Consider the following 17841-nt stretch of genomic DNA (forward strand, 5'->3'; position numbering starts at 1 on the left):
CCCAAACTCTGTCACTAACTTCCTCAATCCCTCCTCTGATCCTGCTACAAGTGCAGTGTCGTCAGCAAACAACAGCTGGCTTATCTCTCACTTTTTTCCATTTTCTTTAACCATTATTTGTATATATGTGTGTGTGCACATATATGATATATATATATGTATGTATAAAACTCAATATTTCCAGGTTCTTCAGTTGATTTTTTTTTTTTTTTTTTTTTTTTTCATACAACTTTTTATTTGAATTTGTAATTTCCATACTTTTATTTTATAGAATGCTGTTGGGTTTCGAGAAAGACTTGGCAGTAATAGAGTTACAGAAAGACCTCGACCACGGTCAGGTAGTAGGACCTTTGAGAGACTTCGCTATGAAAGCGGAGGTCGTGAACCACATATAGAGGCAGGAGAAATGAAATCCTTGGTTGAACCAGAAGAGGAAAGCAAAGAGGAAGTGTAAGTCAAAATAAATTTATACACATGTACATATACCAAGGGCTTTTTCTTCCTCACAAGGAAGGTTGCCAAAGTCAAAAGGCATAATTCCTCTCCCACCCATTTTATCTCCAACCACTCCACTCCCATTCACCATCCCTCCATCCTCTCATGTTTTCTTGGCTCTTCCTGGATGATGAGTCATCTTGTCCACTGCCCAGGGACTAAAGCAATGTAGCAAAACACAGCACATCCATAGGAAGGCAGTTTCATTTAATCGGCAACCCCCCTTTCTGTCCCCTCATGCAGAAAAAGAGAAGAGGGGAAGAAATCCCTTTGATATCATTCCCACATAACCACTCCTTTCCATGCATTACTGCATCATCCATACACAACCATTCTCCACTCACCCCTATCTTCTTCCTTCCTTAACAGACATCCCCTCTTTCTCAATTCCCCTTTCACCCCATCCATCTATCTCATCTTTGGTCACCCCCTCCTGTTCACTCCATCCACCTCTGCCTTCCACAATTCTTTCACTAATCTTTCTTCACTCATTCTTTCCATGTGTCCAAACCATCCCAGTACTCTTTCATCAACCCTATCTTCCAACTCATTTTCTCTCCCTGCTCTCCTCCTCACCGCCTTGTATCTCACTCTATCCAGCTTAGTAACCCCTGTAGGGAAGAGGCCAAACGCAGAGTATGGGAGTCCAATATATTTTACGTTTCGCCCAGCAGGGCTTCTTCAGAAATAACATCGATGAAAAACATTTTACTCCTTATATAGCCCGAGCCTTGCGGGGAGAAACAAACATTAAAATGGTGTACTCACAATTTGCGCAAATTGCTTGTTACTTGTAATTAAAATTGCCAATGGTTTGTTAATTGTAAAAAATCCACTATTCTGATTTATATTTTCTATGAGGGATATAAACGCCGATTCTAAACATCTACGTTTCATTGTGTGGTTTTCATATTTTATAATCTTGGAATTATTCCAATCAGCATTGTGGCCGGTATCGAATCTATGTTTAACAATGGCATTATTCATATTGTATGTTTTCATATCATATTTATGTTCTAATACTCTCTTATCAATACCACGGAAACTTTCACCAATGTAAACCTTTTCACAACCTAGACATGGCACACAATAAATACCTGCTTGACGAATATTTTCCCTGCTCTTATTTCGGTTTTTAATGAGATTACCAACTGTTACTGAGCTGGTTTTAACAACTTTAACACCAGCCTTGTTTAATAATGGGGAAATATTGTCTGCAACTGAGGTATTAGGTAATATGATCTTCTTTGTATATTCTTCTTTTATTTTTTCAACTCTTTTGTGAATAATTCCAGCTTTCTTCTTGGCTTTTAGAATAAAATAAGGAGGGTATTTTAGTTCAGTAAAAGCGTTAAAATTTTTATTAAATTCTTCATCCAAATACTCCTCTGAACATATTCTTAAGCCTCGAAGATAAAAACCTATGATAATTCCCATTTTGGTTTTCTTATCCGTAGCAGAGTAAAAATGTACATAATCATTATTATTTGTCTTTTTTCTAAAAACTTTAAACTTTACATTGTTTCCGTCTCTTATCAAAAGGGTATCAAGATAGGGCAACATGTCGTTAGTTTCATATTCTGCTGTAAACTTGATACTATCTTCTACAAGATTTAACTGATTTAAAATCCTACTCAAATCTAACCTACGAGGAGCTATTATAAGTACATCGTCGACGTATCTTAACCAAACTAAGTCTCTATGGTCTTCCCAAACTACACAAACCAAACGTACCACTTCGTCCAATTGTTTCTGGTGTAGGTAGTTTACTACACCAACTAGCCAGAAAATTAGCCAAAACAATCTCTGGCAAAGTAGGCACCATTAGTGGTAAAAATCTTAAACATTCTGGTGATCTTATTAATAGGATTAAAAATATAAGTATGAAAAATAAGCAGATGGCAAGTTTTGATATAGTGTCGTTATTTTCCAATGTACCAACTAAAAAAGCCATCGAAGTGTTAACCAATGTATTGTCTGAACATGATGAGTTGCCTGTACCTGTTTGTGATTTTATTAGACTAGTGAACCTTTGTATTTCAAACTGTTGTTTTACTTTTAATGATAATTATTACAGACAGACAGCAGGTTTACCAATGGGTTCACCACTAAGCCCAGTGCTGGCGAACTTGTTTCTAGAACATTTAGAAAATACTAGTTTTAGCAACATTGTCCCTAGAGACTTAGTTTGGTTAAGATACGTCGACGATGTACTTATAATAGCTCCTCGTAGGTTAGATTTGAGTAGGATTTTAAATCAGTTAAATCTTGTAGAAGATAGTATCAAGTTTACAGCAGAATATGAAACTAACGACATGTTGCCCTATCTTGATACCCTTTTGATAAGAGACGGAAACAATGTAAAGTTTAAAGTTTTTAGAAAAAAGACAAATAATAATGATTATGTACATTTTTACTCTGCTACGGATAAGAAAACCAAAATGGGAATTATCATAGGTTTTTATCTTCGAGGCTTAAGAATATGTTCAGAGGAGTATTTGGATGAAGAATTTAATAAAAATTTTAACGCTTTTACTGAACTAAAATACCCTCCTTATTTTATTCTAAAAGCCAAGAAGAAAGCTGGAATTATTCACAAAAGAGTTGAAAAAATAAAAGAAGAATATACAAAGAAGATCATATTACCTAATACCTCAGTTGCAGACAATATTTCCCCATTATTAAACAAGGCTGGTGTTAAGGTTGTTAAAACCAGCTCAGTAACAGTTGGTAATCTCATTAAAAACCGAAATAAGAGCAGGGAAAATATTCGTCAAGCAGGTATTTATTGTGTGCCATGTCTAGGTTGTGAAAAGGTTTACATTGGTGAAAGTTTCCGTGGTATTGATAAGAGAGTATTAGAACATAAATATGATATGAAAACATACAATATGAATAATGCCATTGTTAAACATAGATTCGATACCGGCCACAATGCTGATTGGAATAATTCCAAGATTATAAAATATGAAAACCACACAATGAAACGTAGATGTTTAGAATCGGCGTTTATATCCCTCATAGAAAATATAAATCAGAATAGTGGATTTTTTACAATTAACAAACCATTGGCAATTTTAATTACAAGTAACAAGCAATTTGCACAAATTGTGAGTACACCATTTTAATGTTTTTCTCCCCGCAAGGCTCGGGCTATATAAGGAGTAAAATGTTTTTCATCGATGTTATTTCTGAAGAAGCCCTGCTGGGCGAAACGTAAAATATATTGGACTCCCATACTCTGCGTTTGGCCTCTTCCCTACAGAGCTGTTGCAGTCATTGCTGCCTTTACTCATTAGTAACCCCTACCATACTTCTCAGACATTTCATCTCAAACACATTTAAATTCTTCCTCTCTTCTTATGTTCCATGTTCTGCCCCATACAGTGCTTTTGGCATAATCACCCCTTCATGCACAGTCTTAGCATTCATTCCCAAATGTCAGTTTCTCATTACACTTTTTAATCCCCCAAGGCATTTAGTTGCATCTCTCAATCAATCTACCTCTACCTCCACTCTTCCCTTTCCCCCCACATTCGCTCCAAGTATCTAAAGCCATCCACTTCATCCAGCCTCTCTCCTTTAATACCCACTTCCATATTGCTGTCATCATCTTCCTTTGTACATCTCATCACCTTACTTTTACCCACATTTACCTTCAACTTTCTCCTCTCACACATCTTCCCAAACTCTGTCACTGACTTCTTTAATTCCTCCTCTGACCCTGCTACAAGTGCAGTGTCATCAGCAAACAACAATTGGCTTATCTACCATTTTTCTCCATATTCTTTAATATATTTATAATTTTGACAATATACTCTACACCCAAAAATATTCTATACAAGAATTTAAGGTTAAACTGGATGCTGAAAGATACAAAAGTAGGTCACTACAAGCATAGCTCTTCCCGTGAAATACAATTAGGTAAATACAAAGCCAACACACATTAGATGTATTACAAATGAACATTATCAGCAGCACAGACAAACACACACCTACAATAATTTCTACACAAACACACCATATACATACACACACCTTGGACTAACAGTGAAGATTAGAACTCCAGAAAGAAACACAATTTCCGAGGATTACAGCAACGAGGGAGTACCTGTGTTGTATTAGTAGGGAAGGGGAAAGCTTGTAGTGTAGTGGGCAGGTGAAGAAAAAGGAGAAGGGGAGACATTATTGAGGAAAATGGAAGGAAATGAGGAAGGTGAGGAATGGGCCCCGGACGTCAGAAGGGGTGTCAACAAAAGATGTGCAGAACACACAGATGAGGTAGAACAGGGGACCAGGGGTATCAAAAGCAGAAATATAGATAATAGCAGCTCAATGGAAAAAGAAGATAACTGCTTTTATGGATTTAATGAGGGAGGAGATGACAGCCTCCTCTGACTAGTAAATCTAGAAGAGAAATTAAAAAAATGAATGAAGCATGGGAAGTTAGGTTTAACCAATTAACACTAGTTACACAAAGAGTTGATAAACTGGAAGGACTAAAGGAGGAGAATCAAAACCTAACTAAAGAAATAGAAGAATTAAAAAGACAGTTAAGAGAAGTAAAGGATGAGAATGAGGAATTCAAGAGGAATAATAGAATAAAGAGTCCATAGCAAAAGAGGTTAGTGGTTGGAAAAAAGTACAAGAGAACAATAAAGTTGAATTTAGAAATAGTGAAACAACAGATGAAAGAACAAACTAAGGACACAGTTATTAAAGTGATGAGAGAGAAGGAGAATATCGTAAGAGACTTAGCAGATAAAAAGAAATGTATAATTATATTAGGGATGGAAGAGAAGCATAATCCAAATAAGACTACAAGAGTAAAGGAGGAGAAGGAAAAGTAAATAAGATATTAGAAGTAGTTCAAGAAGATGAACCAGAAACAGAGAAAGAAATTTAAGAAATATATAGAGTAGGAAAATACAATACAGATAAGACCAGACCAATTAAGGTTAAATTCAGGTCACAAATGGCAGCAGAGAATATCTTATTAAAAACAGGGAAACTAGCAAAAAGTGATCAATATCAACAAGTATGGGTAAAAAGAGAGATGAATAAAGAGGAAAGAGAGGATGAGAAAGCAAAAAGACTAGAAGCTAAGGGAAAAAATGAGAACAGAACAGTGTCAGACAAAGAGAAATTGTATTGGAGAGTAGTGAATATGAAAGTGAGGAAATGGTTTATAGCAGAGAAAAATGGAAGGGAAACAGAAAACAGGATGGAAGTAGCAGAAAATTAAAAGTGTCTTACACAAATATAGGTGGCCTAATAACAGGATTGAACAAACTGAATGATTATCTGAAAGAGAAAGAACCAGACATAATGGGAATTGTAGAGACAAAATTGAAAAGTCCACTACCATTCAACTGTGTAGGACATTGTATATATAGTTATTGGATTAGAAACAGAGAGGTAAAACAAGGGGGTGGAGTTATGTTCCTGACTAAGAAGGATATAAATGTGAGGAATGTCACATACGGAAATAATAAGAGTAGAGATGATTATGATGGAAGTGGAGGACAGGGATGGGAACAGCAGGAAGTTTGTGATAAATTATGTGCCTCCTAAAACAGCTCTGTAGGCAGAGAGAGAACACAAAAATATGTTAGAAGACGCAAGGGTAACACTAAATAAGATAATGGAAGATGAAGGAAGAATAGTTATAATGGGTGACATTAATTGCAAAGAAATCTGCAGGGAAGAGATGACAGTGAAGGATGGAGACAACCTATGGGGAAATGTATTACTTGATATGATTATAGAACATACAATGAGACAATGGATACAAGAGAATACTAGGTATAGAAATGAGGAAGAACCATTGAGACTGGACCTAATAATCACATCAAAACCTGAAATAGTGGACAAGATTGAATATACATACATACATATACCAAGGGTTTTTCCCCCTTACAAGGGAGGTAGGCAAAAAGGAAAAGGCGTAAAATCATTCCCACCCATTCCATCCCTGAATACACTCCACACCCCTCCACCCTCCCTCTTATCTTAGCACCTCCCGGATGACGGGTCATCCCTGCACCCTGTCCACTGCCCTGGGTCAGAAGCAGTGTCGCAAGACACAGCACATCCATAGCAAGGCCGCTTCATCAAATCGGCGACCCCCCCCCCTCTCCATCCCCCCATGCACAAAAGGAGAAGACAGGGAGAAATCCCTTCGGGCTGCGTCAAATTTTGCTCACACATACTACCTCACCCCCCATCCCCCCACCCATTCCACCTCATGCATCACAACATCATCCATATACAACCATTCTCCATTCACCCCTGTCTTCTGTCCTCTCCCGTCCTTCCTCAACAGACATTCTCCTCTTCCCCAAAACCCCCTTCACCCCATCCATCCACCTCATCCTAGGACGTCCCCTCATGTTCACTCCCTCTACATCTGCCTTCCATACCTCTTTTACTAGTCTTTCTTCACTCATTCTTTCCATGTGTCCAAACCACCCTAATACTCTTTCATCAACCCTATCTCCCTGCGTAGAGCTGATGGGCAGGGATGGTTGCTGCTGTTTGGCCCCCAACAAATACAACACCTACAGACCATTTACACCACGAAACAAAAGTCCTCAAAGTCAAGGACCACCTCGACATGAGAGGCACACAAACACTTGCCGCAGCCACCACAAACACATCACACCCGCTACACTACATAGCAGAACACCCACACACATCAAGAAACATTAAAACAACACCCATAGACCTTTATTACGCAAAAATACTCTTTTCTCTTCCTCCACAACCACCAAATACCAACCTCCGGAAACATATTCATAATCATATCACTCACCGCTCCATTAACACACTGAAAGACAACACATTGCTGCATGCCAGACCCCCTGATATCCACCCTTTTGAATCCTCTCTCCCATGAAAGGACAGAGTCCACTTGGCCAGACTGCGGTGCGGCCACCACCCAGCACTTCTAAACTACCAGAAGAAGCTGGATGACCGCATTGTGAACAGCTGCCCAGGATGTAACACTTCACCCCATACCATACAACACATAATGGAAGACTGCATTATACACAATCATGCACGCAAACAACACAACATACACTCTATAAAGGATTTGTGGGAAAACCCAGTTTCAGCTGTGGCATTCCTTGGGGAGACGGGACTACTCGGACAGACAGTCTAGGGAACGACAACAACAACAACCCTATCTCCCAGCTCCCTTTCCACCCCTGTTCTCCTCCTCACCTCCTCATTTCTCACTCTATCTAGCCTAGTAACCCTTATCATACTTCTCAGACACCTCATCTCAAACACATTCAAACTCCTTCTCTCTTCCTCTCTTATGTTCCATGTTTCTGCCTCATACAGTGCTGTTGGCACAATCACTCCTTCATACAGTCTCCTCTTAGCATCCATTCCCAAATGTCTATTCCTCATTACACTCTTTAATCCAGTGGTTCTCAAACTTTACCATGCCAAGGACCCCCCCAGATATTTAAGTCCCATCCGAGGACCCCCAGCCAATCAAAAGTTATTATTACCATACCAAGATACCCATTACATGATTATAATGCAGTAAATTTACTATTTGCATATTCCTACACAAAGAAAGTATAAAAATAAGCATTTAAAATATTTTCAAAATTTTGTCGATTTTCGGTTTTAAAACATTTCCATCTTCAGTTCACACTTTCTGTAAGCATAGAATAAAGCTTGAATGAATATAAGTATTAATTAGAAAGAAACAAATGAAATATTATGACATATAAAAATGTAATAGAGAAGTGCTGGCTGAATGCACAACAAAATATCGATATCACCGACACTATAATGACAGAATCAGTTTTGTATATTTTCATAATTATATAGTTTTTTCTGGATTTTTTTTTTTTTTTTTTTTTTTTTTTTCATTGTGTTGCGGACCCCCTAGGACCTTCTCAGGGACCCCCAGGGGTCCGGGGACCCCAGTTTGAGAAACACTGCTTTAATCCACCAAGGTATTTACTCGCTTCTCTCAATCTACATTCTACCTCCACCTTCACTCCACCTTTTCCTGCCACATTTACACCCAAGTATCTAAAACTATCCACTTCCTCCAGTTGCTCTCCCTTAATGCTCACTTCCAGTCTACTGCCACTTTCACCCCTTGTACATCTCATCACCTTACTTTTACCCACATTTATCTTTAGCTTTCTTCTATCACATACTCTCCCAAACTCTGTCACCAGCTTCCTCAATCCCTCCTCCAATCCTGCCACAAGCGCAGTGTTGTCTGCAAACAACAGCTGGCTCACCTCCCACTTTTCTCCATTTTCTTTAACCATCCCCAATCCCTGACCCACTTCCCTTGCATTTACCTCTTGCACTACCCCATCCATGTATAAGTTGAACAGCCAGGGGAACATAACACATCCTTGACCAAGTCCCACCTTTACCTCGAACCACTCACTCTCTCCATTTCTAATCCTGACACAAGCTCTACTACTCTCATAAAAACTCTTGACAGCTCCTAGAAGCTTTCCTCCTATCTCATATATCTGCATAACCTTCCACAGTGTCTTTCTGTCTACCCTATCATAAGCCTTTTCCAGATCCATAAAAGCCCAAAAAACATCCTTCCCCTTTCCTATAGTTTTCTCACATATCTGTCTTACCACAAAGATCTGATCTACACAACCTCTACCTGTCCTAAATCCACACTGTTCCTCACCAATTACTCCCTCTGTTCCTCTCCTAATCCTCTCAATGAAGATCCTCCCATAAGCCTTCCCAACTACACTTAACAAGCTAATCCCTCTGAAACTACTACATTCACACTTGTCCCCTTTTCCCTTGTAAAGAGGAACTATACAGGCACTCCTCCAGTCCTCCGGCACTCTACCCTCTCCAGCAAACATTAAATAACCTCACCAGCCAGTCCACCATCACTGTACCTCCTTTTTTTAGACATTCTGCATGGCATCCATCCAGACCAGGTGCCTTACCTGCTTTCATCATCTTAACAACTGCCTTCACTTCATCCTTCCTTATTTCTCCTCCATTTTCCTGACTCATCACAGTCATTTTCTTAGCATTTCCCACTGCAACTACCTTTCCCTCCCTATCCTCCTTCACATTTAGCAACTCCCTAAAATATTCTGCCCATCTTCCCCTTACTGCCTTCTCTTCCATTATCATCTCTCCATCTGCACCTTTTACCTTTTCTTCTCTACTTGATTTGCCTCCTCTTCCTCTTTTAATTTCTTTCCAAAACATCTTTTTATTACTTTCAAAATTTTCTGTCATACTCATACCCCATTTCACATCTGCTCTCCTCTTTGCCTCCTTTACCTTTTGCTTTACTTCTCTTTTCTTTTCTTTGTACCTCTCATATGACTCCCTCGTCCTATTTTGTAACCAATCTGTGAAAGCTTGCTTCTTCTCTTCTACAACCTTCTTTGTTTCCTCATCCCACCATTCACTACCCTTCCTTCTATTTCCTCCTGTCCTTCTTGTTCCACACACCATCTTTGTACACTTTGTGACTCCCTCCTTGAACCATCCCCCATTCCTCCTCCACACCTAGCTCTACTCTATCCATCACTCCCTCCCACTCCTCCTTCAGATTCTTTTTGTACTCCTTCTCCTTTTCCTTTTCATTTAAAGAGTTCACTCTAAGCACCTCCCTACCTTTTGTCCCTTTCCTCTTTCTCCATCTCTCCTCCACTCTCAACTTACCTTCCACCAAAAAATGATCTGATATTCCCCCACCCTCTCCCCTTAGCACATGTACATACTTAACTCTTCCTATCATAATCCTATTTACTACTACATAATCCATTAATGCTCTATCTACCACCCATCCACCACCCTCTCCCATGTGTACTTATGCTTGACTTTCTTCCGAAACACTGTATTTGCTATCATCAACTCTCTTTCTATACACATTTCCACCATCAACTCTCCACTACGATTCTTTCCTGGAACTCCAGATTTCCCAACCACTTCATCAATTGGACCATTTCCTACCCTAGCATTAAGGTCTCCCAATACTATTACATTGACATTTCTCCCTAAATCCTCTATGCACTCATTTAAATCTATCCAAAATGGCCTCCCTTTCTTCTACGCTCTTCTCACTGCCAGGCCCATATGCACCTACAAAGACCCATATCTCCTTTCCCAGTTTCACTTTTATACTACGACTGTCCCTCTGTTATGCTGTCCCCCAACCCCATGCTGCTGTCGTGTACCATTTCTCTGAGTATTCATTTTCTGTGGTGGGGGAAAAGAATACTGCCACCAAGTATTTCGACTTGAATCGTAAGAGGCGAGAAGAAAGGGACGGGGATTGGGCCTAGGCATTCTTCTACTTGGAGCCCCACAGGGGACAATCCTAAAAGAAAAAGATTGAATATAAGACACCAATAAGTAAAAGTGACCACATATTGGTTGAACTGGAACTAAATGAGGAGAAATACATGGAAAAAAAAAACAATATAGAAAGGGAAAATTGATGTATGGAAAAACAAATTTTGATCAATTAAAAGAGTTCTTTCAAAAAGCAGACTGGGAAAGGATACACAAGGAGGAAACAATAGTAGAAGAGAAATGGAATATTTTGAAAAGTATGTTCCAAGACAAAAACAAGAAAAAGGATATGTAAAGTGCTGGTACAACAAAAGATGTAGAGAGTTAAAAGACAAAAGGGCTAAAGCTTGGATAAAATGGATGGAAGACAAAAGACCTGAAAAATGGAAAATATATACTAGTTATAAAAATGAATATGTACAAGTGTGCAGAGAAGAAAAGAGAAAATACAGAAAAGATGTCATAGAAAAATGTAAAGATCAACCAAAACTATTTTACAGATTTGTAAACAGCAAACAAAAACAAACAAGAATTAGAGAAACTACAACAAGGAGGAGTTGAATACACAGGAAATAGAAATGGCAGAAATTATGAACAAGTATTTTGAATCGGTGTTTACGAGGGAGAACATACAACATAGAGATGCCGAGTGGGAGGAGGAAGTCCCCCCTATCAAAGAGATGGAAGTAACTAGGAAAGAAATAATGAATCACTTGAGTAATCTGAATGTCAGAAAATCACATGGACCAGATGAAATGGCAAACTGGATTTTGAGAAAATGCAGGAATGAACTAACAGACAAAATACATGATCTAATAAGCAGTTCATTGAAAGAAGGAAAAGTTTCATAAGATTGGAAAAGAGCAAATATAATACCAATATATAAAGGGGGAAACGAGGAAGACCCCACTAACTATAGACTGGTCTCTCGTACAAGTATGATAGCTCAAACTTGTGAAAGAATGATTAAAATTAGATGGGGAAGGCATTTGGAAAAAAACAACGTACTAAATCCAAGGCAGTTTGGATTTTGGCAGTGACGATCATGCGTCACAAACTTAATGTGTTTCTATTCAAGGCTAATGTAATACAAAAAAGAGATGGATGGGTTGATTGTGCATTTCTAGACCTGAAAAAGCTTTTGATAAGGTGCCACATAAGAAATTGCTAAAGAAATTGGAAACTGCAGGAGGAATACAGGGCAAACTGCTGAAGTGGATGGAAGATTTCTTGCATGAAAGAAAAATGAGAGTGGTGATGAAGTGATTTGTGGAGTTCCACAAGGAACAGTTCTGGCCCCAATAATGTTTGCTATATGTATGAATGATATGGATGAATGAATTGAAAGTTATATGAGCTTCTTTGCGGACAATACAAAATTGTTGAAAAAAGTGAACACTGTAGAAGATTGTGAGTCACTGCAGAGTGATCTCAATAAAGTATGGGAATGGAGTAGAAAGTGGGAGATGGAATTCAATATTAAGAAGTGTAGTATAATGGAATCTGGCAGAAGCAAAGAAAAGAATAGTGGGATCACATAAATTGGGAGAGGAAGAAATTAACAAAGTAGAAAATGAGAAGGATCTGTGAGTCATTATTATGAATAATATGTCCCCTGAGAAACTTATAAACAAAATTTTTGGAGAAACTTACAATTTGATAAGAATCAAAGTAGCATTTACATACCTGGAAATGGTGAAGAAAATACTAGTCACTTTGATAAGAGCAAGATTGGAGTATGCAGCAACGACGTGGTCACCAAGTACAAAAAAAATGTATAACAAAACATGAAAGAACACAGAGCAATTACGAAATTGGCACCAACACTCTCAGAACTATCATATGAAGAGAGACTAGCAAAACTTGAGCTACAGACATTAGAGCAAAGAAGAGAGGGAGGAGACTTGATAACTATTTACAGAATCATGAAAGGCATAGAAACTATTGATAGAGAGGATCTAATAAAATGGGATAGTAGAGATACAAGAGGACACGGAAAGAAAATCAAGAAAGACAGTTATAGAAGAGACCTGAAAAAGAACAGCTTTCCCCACAGAGTAATAGATGTTTGGAACAAGTTAGATGAAAATGTGGTGTGTACAAAAACGATACACAAATTTAAAAGCAGTCTAGATAAAACAATATATGAAGATGGGACACCACGAGCATAGCTCCCCTTCCCATAAAATACATACAGACATACATATACCAAGGCTTTTTCCCGCCGCCTTACAAGGGAGGTAGCCAAAAAGAAAAAGGCATAGAATAATTTCCACCCATTCCATCCCTAAATACACTCTACTCCCCTCCACCCTCCCTCCCATCTTAGCACCTCCTAGATGATGGGTCATCCCTGCACCTTGTCCACTGCCTTGGGTCAGAGGCAGTTTCGCAAGTCACAGCACATCCACAGCAAGGCCGCTTCATTAAATTGGCGACCCCCCCCCCCTCTCCGTCCCCCCATGCAGAAAAGGAGAAGACGGGGAGAAATCCCTTCTGGCTACATCAACTTTTGCTCACACATACTACCTCACCCCCCATCCCCCCACCCATTCCATCTCATGCATCACAACATCATCCATAGACAACCATTCTTCATTCACCCCTGTCTTCTGTCCTCTCCCATCCTTCCTCAACAGACATTCTCCTCTTCCCCAAAACCCCCTTCACCCCATCCATCCACCTCATCCTCGGACGTCCCTTCATGTTCACTCCCTCCACATCTGCCTTCCATACCTCTTTTACCAGTCTTTCTTCACTCATTCTTTCCATGTGTCCAAACCATCCTAATACTCTTTCATCAACTCTATCTCCCAGCTCCCTTTCCACCCCTGTTCTCCTCCTCACCTCCTCATTTCTCACTCTATCTAGCCTAGTAACCCCCATCATACTTCTCAGACACCTCATCTCAAACACATTCAAACTCCTTCTCTCTTTCTCTCTTATGTTCCATATTTCTGCTCCGTACAGTGCTGTTGGCACAATCACTCCTTCATACAGTCTCCTCTTAGCATCCATTCCCAAATGTCTATTCCACATTACACTTTTTAATCCACCAAGGCATTTACTCGCTTCTCTCAATCTACATTCTACCTCCACCTTCACTCCACCTTTTCCTGCCACATTTGCACCCAAGTATCTAAAACTATCCACTTCCTCCAGTTGCTCTCCCTTAATGCTCACTTCCAGTCTGCTGCCACTTTCACCCCTTGTGCATTTCATCACTTTACTTTTACCCACATTTATCTTTAGCTTTCTTCTTTCACACACTCTCCCAAACTCTGTCACCAACTTCCTCAATCCCTCCGATCCTGCCACAAGTGCAGTGTTGTCTGCAAACAACAGCTGGCTCACCTCTCACTTTTCCCCCCCGAGGCCCAGTACTTTGATGTAGTGGGGGGGCTTCCGTGTAGCAAGGACGGGCTGAGCTGTGCCAGCCAGGTGCAACCATACTGGAGAGGTCAGCCCTAAGCTACTAGATGAAAACTGAGCCAATTTTTTTTATTTTTTTTTTTTATTTTTTTTTTTTTTTTTTTTTTTTTTTTTTGTGTTGTTTGTTTTTTTTTTTTTTTTTTTTTTTATTATTTTTTTTTTTTTTTGGGTAGTGAATAGATAGGGGGTCCCTCACCCTTTTCCTTTGTGAATTCCCCTATCCCTACCCTTCATATTTGCTACCCTACTCTCTTTTTTCACCATCTTTCTCTAATACTTGTTAACTCCTTCCATACGGTGCCGCACACGTAGGCGTCATGAGGAGCAAGTGGATTCGCGACGCTGCCATATCGGCGTCTTGATTATATTTATTGTAGTCGCCCCTGTGTTTTTACATTCTCCCAAATGCGCCCTGAATCCCATTCTCTGTGGTTTTCAAAATTCGCGGGTGAAAGAGAGAACGATCGATATAAGCGGCGACTATATTTTATGATGCGAATATTATTACGTTACGTCATACGGCTGGCATTGGCTGCTGCCCGCGAGATTTAAGTCCCGTACTGAAGTGGTTAAGGAAGGTTCTGGTATCTTGGTGCCTCCCAAGCTACATGTCTGAACCCAGTCAAGTGGGGATGTATACCGCGAGGTCACTACTCCCTGCGAGGGCCGAAAGCCCACCGACTGGGGAATGCATGTTTGTGAGGTAGGTACTAGGCTGTAGACTTCCTTTCTCCCTATCCAGTACACATGCAGAGTGACTATGCCGGACCCATCCTAAATGGGACAAAACAAAAGAGGACAAACCCCGGGTTAACAAAGTCTCTAACTCACCTCCGAGGCCCTGCATGTGTAAATAGTCATTTCTGGAACTTCCCGACTCTGCAGAGACTTTTCTTTCCTAATATATGGTGTGGCCTCATAAATATACATGATCATGGCGGCTGTTCAAACTGAATATTCTAAACCTCCACCACTACCTGATCCTCCTCCTAAACCCCCTGATCCCTCTCCTAATATTGCCAATCCTAATGTTGACGCTATTGGCTCAGCAAAAGTAAAACCCCCAGTTGATGACTCCGGCTTGAAAAAGGACTTTGGTAAAAATACTAAGACTTCATTGACAGATAATTCTGTAGCCCAGAAACTTACAATTAGAATGGATTCTGAAGTGATGAAAACATCTTTAGATACTCAGAAACCAATAAATAGCTCAAATACTGCCCCTAATAGTCATAGAATCGTACATCTAAAATATGTCTCGCTTGATAAGAGTTATACAGACTTATATGAAAAGTTCCATAAATTTGGACAAATTAAAGAGATCAGGGTTAAACTAACTGACAACTTTAAAGCTTGGCTAGTCTGGATCTCATTTCTTTCTAATCAGGATGCAGCTGCTGCCTGCTTGGATTATAATAATTGCAATGAAAATTAATCTTCAGCCCAACTTGTTGCTAGAGTGTCACCTAACCTGGATATCTTTTATCCAGAAAAGCTGGTAGAGGAAAGGAAGGAAAGTGTGCAGAGGCCTCCCAATCCAGCTAAGTGGCTTATTATCACTCTTGCAAAGGAACGTGCTAACTTGTTCGAGTTTAGAAGATTCTTGAAGAGTCACCTTGGCTCTGGTAATTTGACTAACTCGCAGGTATCACGATTTGGAAGAAATTCCTTCTTAATTCATGTAAAATCTTATGAACAAGCTGCCATGGTCCTTAACTTGAAACAGAAATCCGACATTAAGGAAGTTAAACCCCACTATACCTTTAGTTATGCCAAAGGGGTAATTTTTAATAGAGATCTGTATGACTGATGAAGAAGAGATTTTAGAAATGTGCCCAACTAATGTTTGGAGGGTTGCTAAAATCCCTCGTTCTTTTATGATTATCCTAAGTTTTTGTGGTGAAGATCTACTTCATTATGTAGAGATAGAAAAAGAGATTGTTTATGTGAAGCAGTTTAAGCCCTGTCCCCTTCAGTGCTTTAACTGCTATGGTTTTGGCCATCCTTCCCGCAGATGTGCAAGGAACAAACTGTGTTTGATATGTGCTCAGCCTGAACATGGGGATTGTTCCCGCCCAACAGTTTGTATAATTTGTAAAGAAGAGCATGATGCCAGAGATAAGAACTGTGTAATTTATAAGAAGGAACAGGAAATACTACTAAAAGCTCATGCAGAACATATAAGTGTAGGACATGCTAAAAGACTATTAAGTAATTCCAAAAGATACAGTGATGTTGTTAAAACAAATAGTAAAGTGGATCAGCCAACTGTAGAACCCAATAGAAATAAAAATGCCAATATGAATGGTTCTGTTAACACTGAACCCAAGCCTCAGTGTAAAATTGTTACTATGAAATCTAACCGTCTTTCTTCTTCTCAACTAGGAATTTGTAATACTTCTGAACCCTCCTCTGCGGAGGTTTCCTCACCCCTTGTTGAAGGGGTGTCCCCTGCCCCATCTGGAGGGGCACCTAAGGTTTCTATTGTAGAAACCTCACAGGCTTCTTCTAATGAAGCCTCCTCTCAGGCAATCTCTCTTCCAGACCTGGGGGACTCCCCAGTAGAGGGATTGCTGACTAGTGTGCCTCACTCGGTAGAGGTGCACAGAAGCAATGAGGATCAACCAAATGCTGAACCCAAGCCTCAACGTGAAAGAGTCACTACTAGACCTAATCGTTCTGCTCCACAACTTGGAAATTGTAGTACTCCTGAACCCTCCTCTGCGGAGGTTCTCCCATCCCCAGTTGAGGGAATGTCTCCTGCCCCATCTAGAGGGGCACCTAAAGTTCCCATTGCTGAAACCCCACAGGGTTCCTCTAATAAAGCCTCTCAATCAGTCAACCTTCCAAACTTGGGGGGGCTCCCCAATAAAGGGATCACGGACTGATGTGCCTCACTCAGTTGAGGCGCACAGAAGCAAAGCTATGGAGTCTGAAGCTGTGCGCAGTAAAAGACTCCACAGTCCACCCTCATCTCCATCTTCTTCCCCAAATCGTGATAAGCAATCTAAGAAAGGAACTAATAACCCAGACTCTACATCGTCGGTCGGACCATTGTCAGAGAGGAGGATGCCACCCGCGAAAGCAAAGAAATTAGAAAAGAACCCATCTTGTAGACCCTCTCTCTCCCAGACTTCTCTTCCCAGACCAGTAGACCCAAAAAAGAAAAAGAAAACAGTATAATGTCCATAATTCAATGGAATATTCAAGGTTTTAATTCTCATCGAGAGCAGGTTGGGATTCTCTTTAAAGAACATGATGTGTCTGCTATTTGTCTCCAAGAAACTATGCTTGGTGATTTATCCCCTAATGTTGGACTTAATTATAAATTTTACAGATCTCCTATGATTGGGGCCGTGCCCATGGAGGTACTGGTATCATTGTTAAGAAATCTGTAAACCACTGAAGTGTCCACCTACATTCGGTGTTGCAGGCTTGTGCAGTACAGATCTTTACCACTAAATGGATCACTTTATGTTCTTTGTATTTGGAACCTGAGCTGGAAGATCGACTCCTAGACATATATAACCACCCCCGTCAGTTTGAGTTAAATGACCTACAATCTTTGGATGACCAGCTCCC

At 39.9% G+C, this 17841-nt stretch overlaps 1 protein-coding gene across 5 annotated transcripts in view; it reads left to right on the forward strand.

The window, feature by feature from the left end:
- Iml1 (GATOR complex protein Iml1) overlaps nt 1-17841 on the forward strand; it is a 376817-nt gene that overhangs the window by 191722 nt on the left and 167254 nt on the right. For all 5 annotated transcript variants that reach the window (XM_076201722.1, XM_076201726.1, XM_076201724.1 and 2 more), the window contains one exon: nt 272-450. In XM_076201722.1, coding sequence (XP_076057837.1) covers nt 272-450 — 179 coding nt within the window. The remainder of the gene's footprint in view (nt 1-271; nt 451-17841) is intronic.

This window comes from Oratosquilla oratoria, chromosome 18 (genome assembly GCF_046742065.1).
Source record: "Oratosquilla oratoria isolate Oo_2021 chromosome 18, ASM4674206v1, whole genome shotgun sequence".
Classification (NCBI taxonomy): Eukaryota; Metazoa; Arthropoda; class Malacostraca; order Stomatopoda; family Squillidae; genus Oratosquilla; species Oratosquilla oratoria.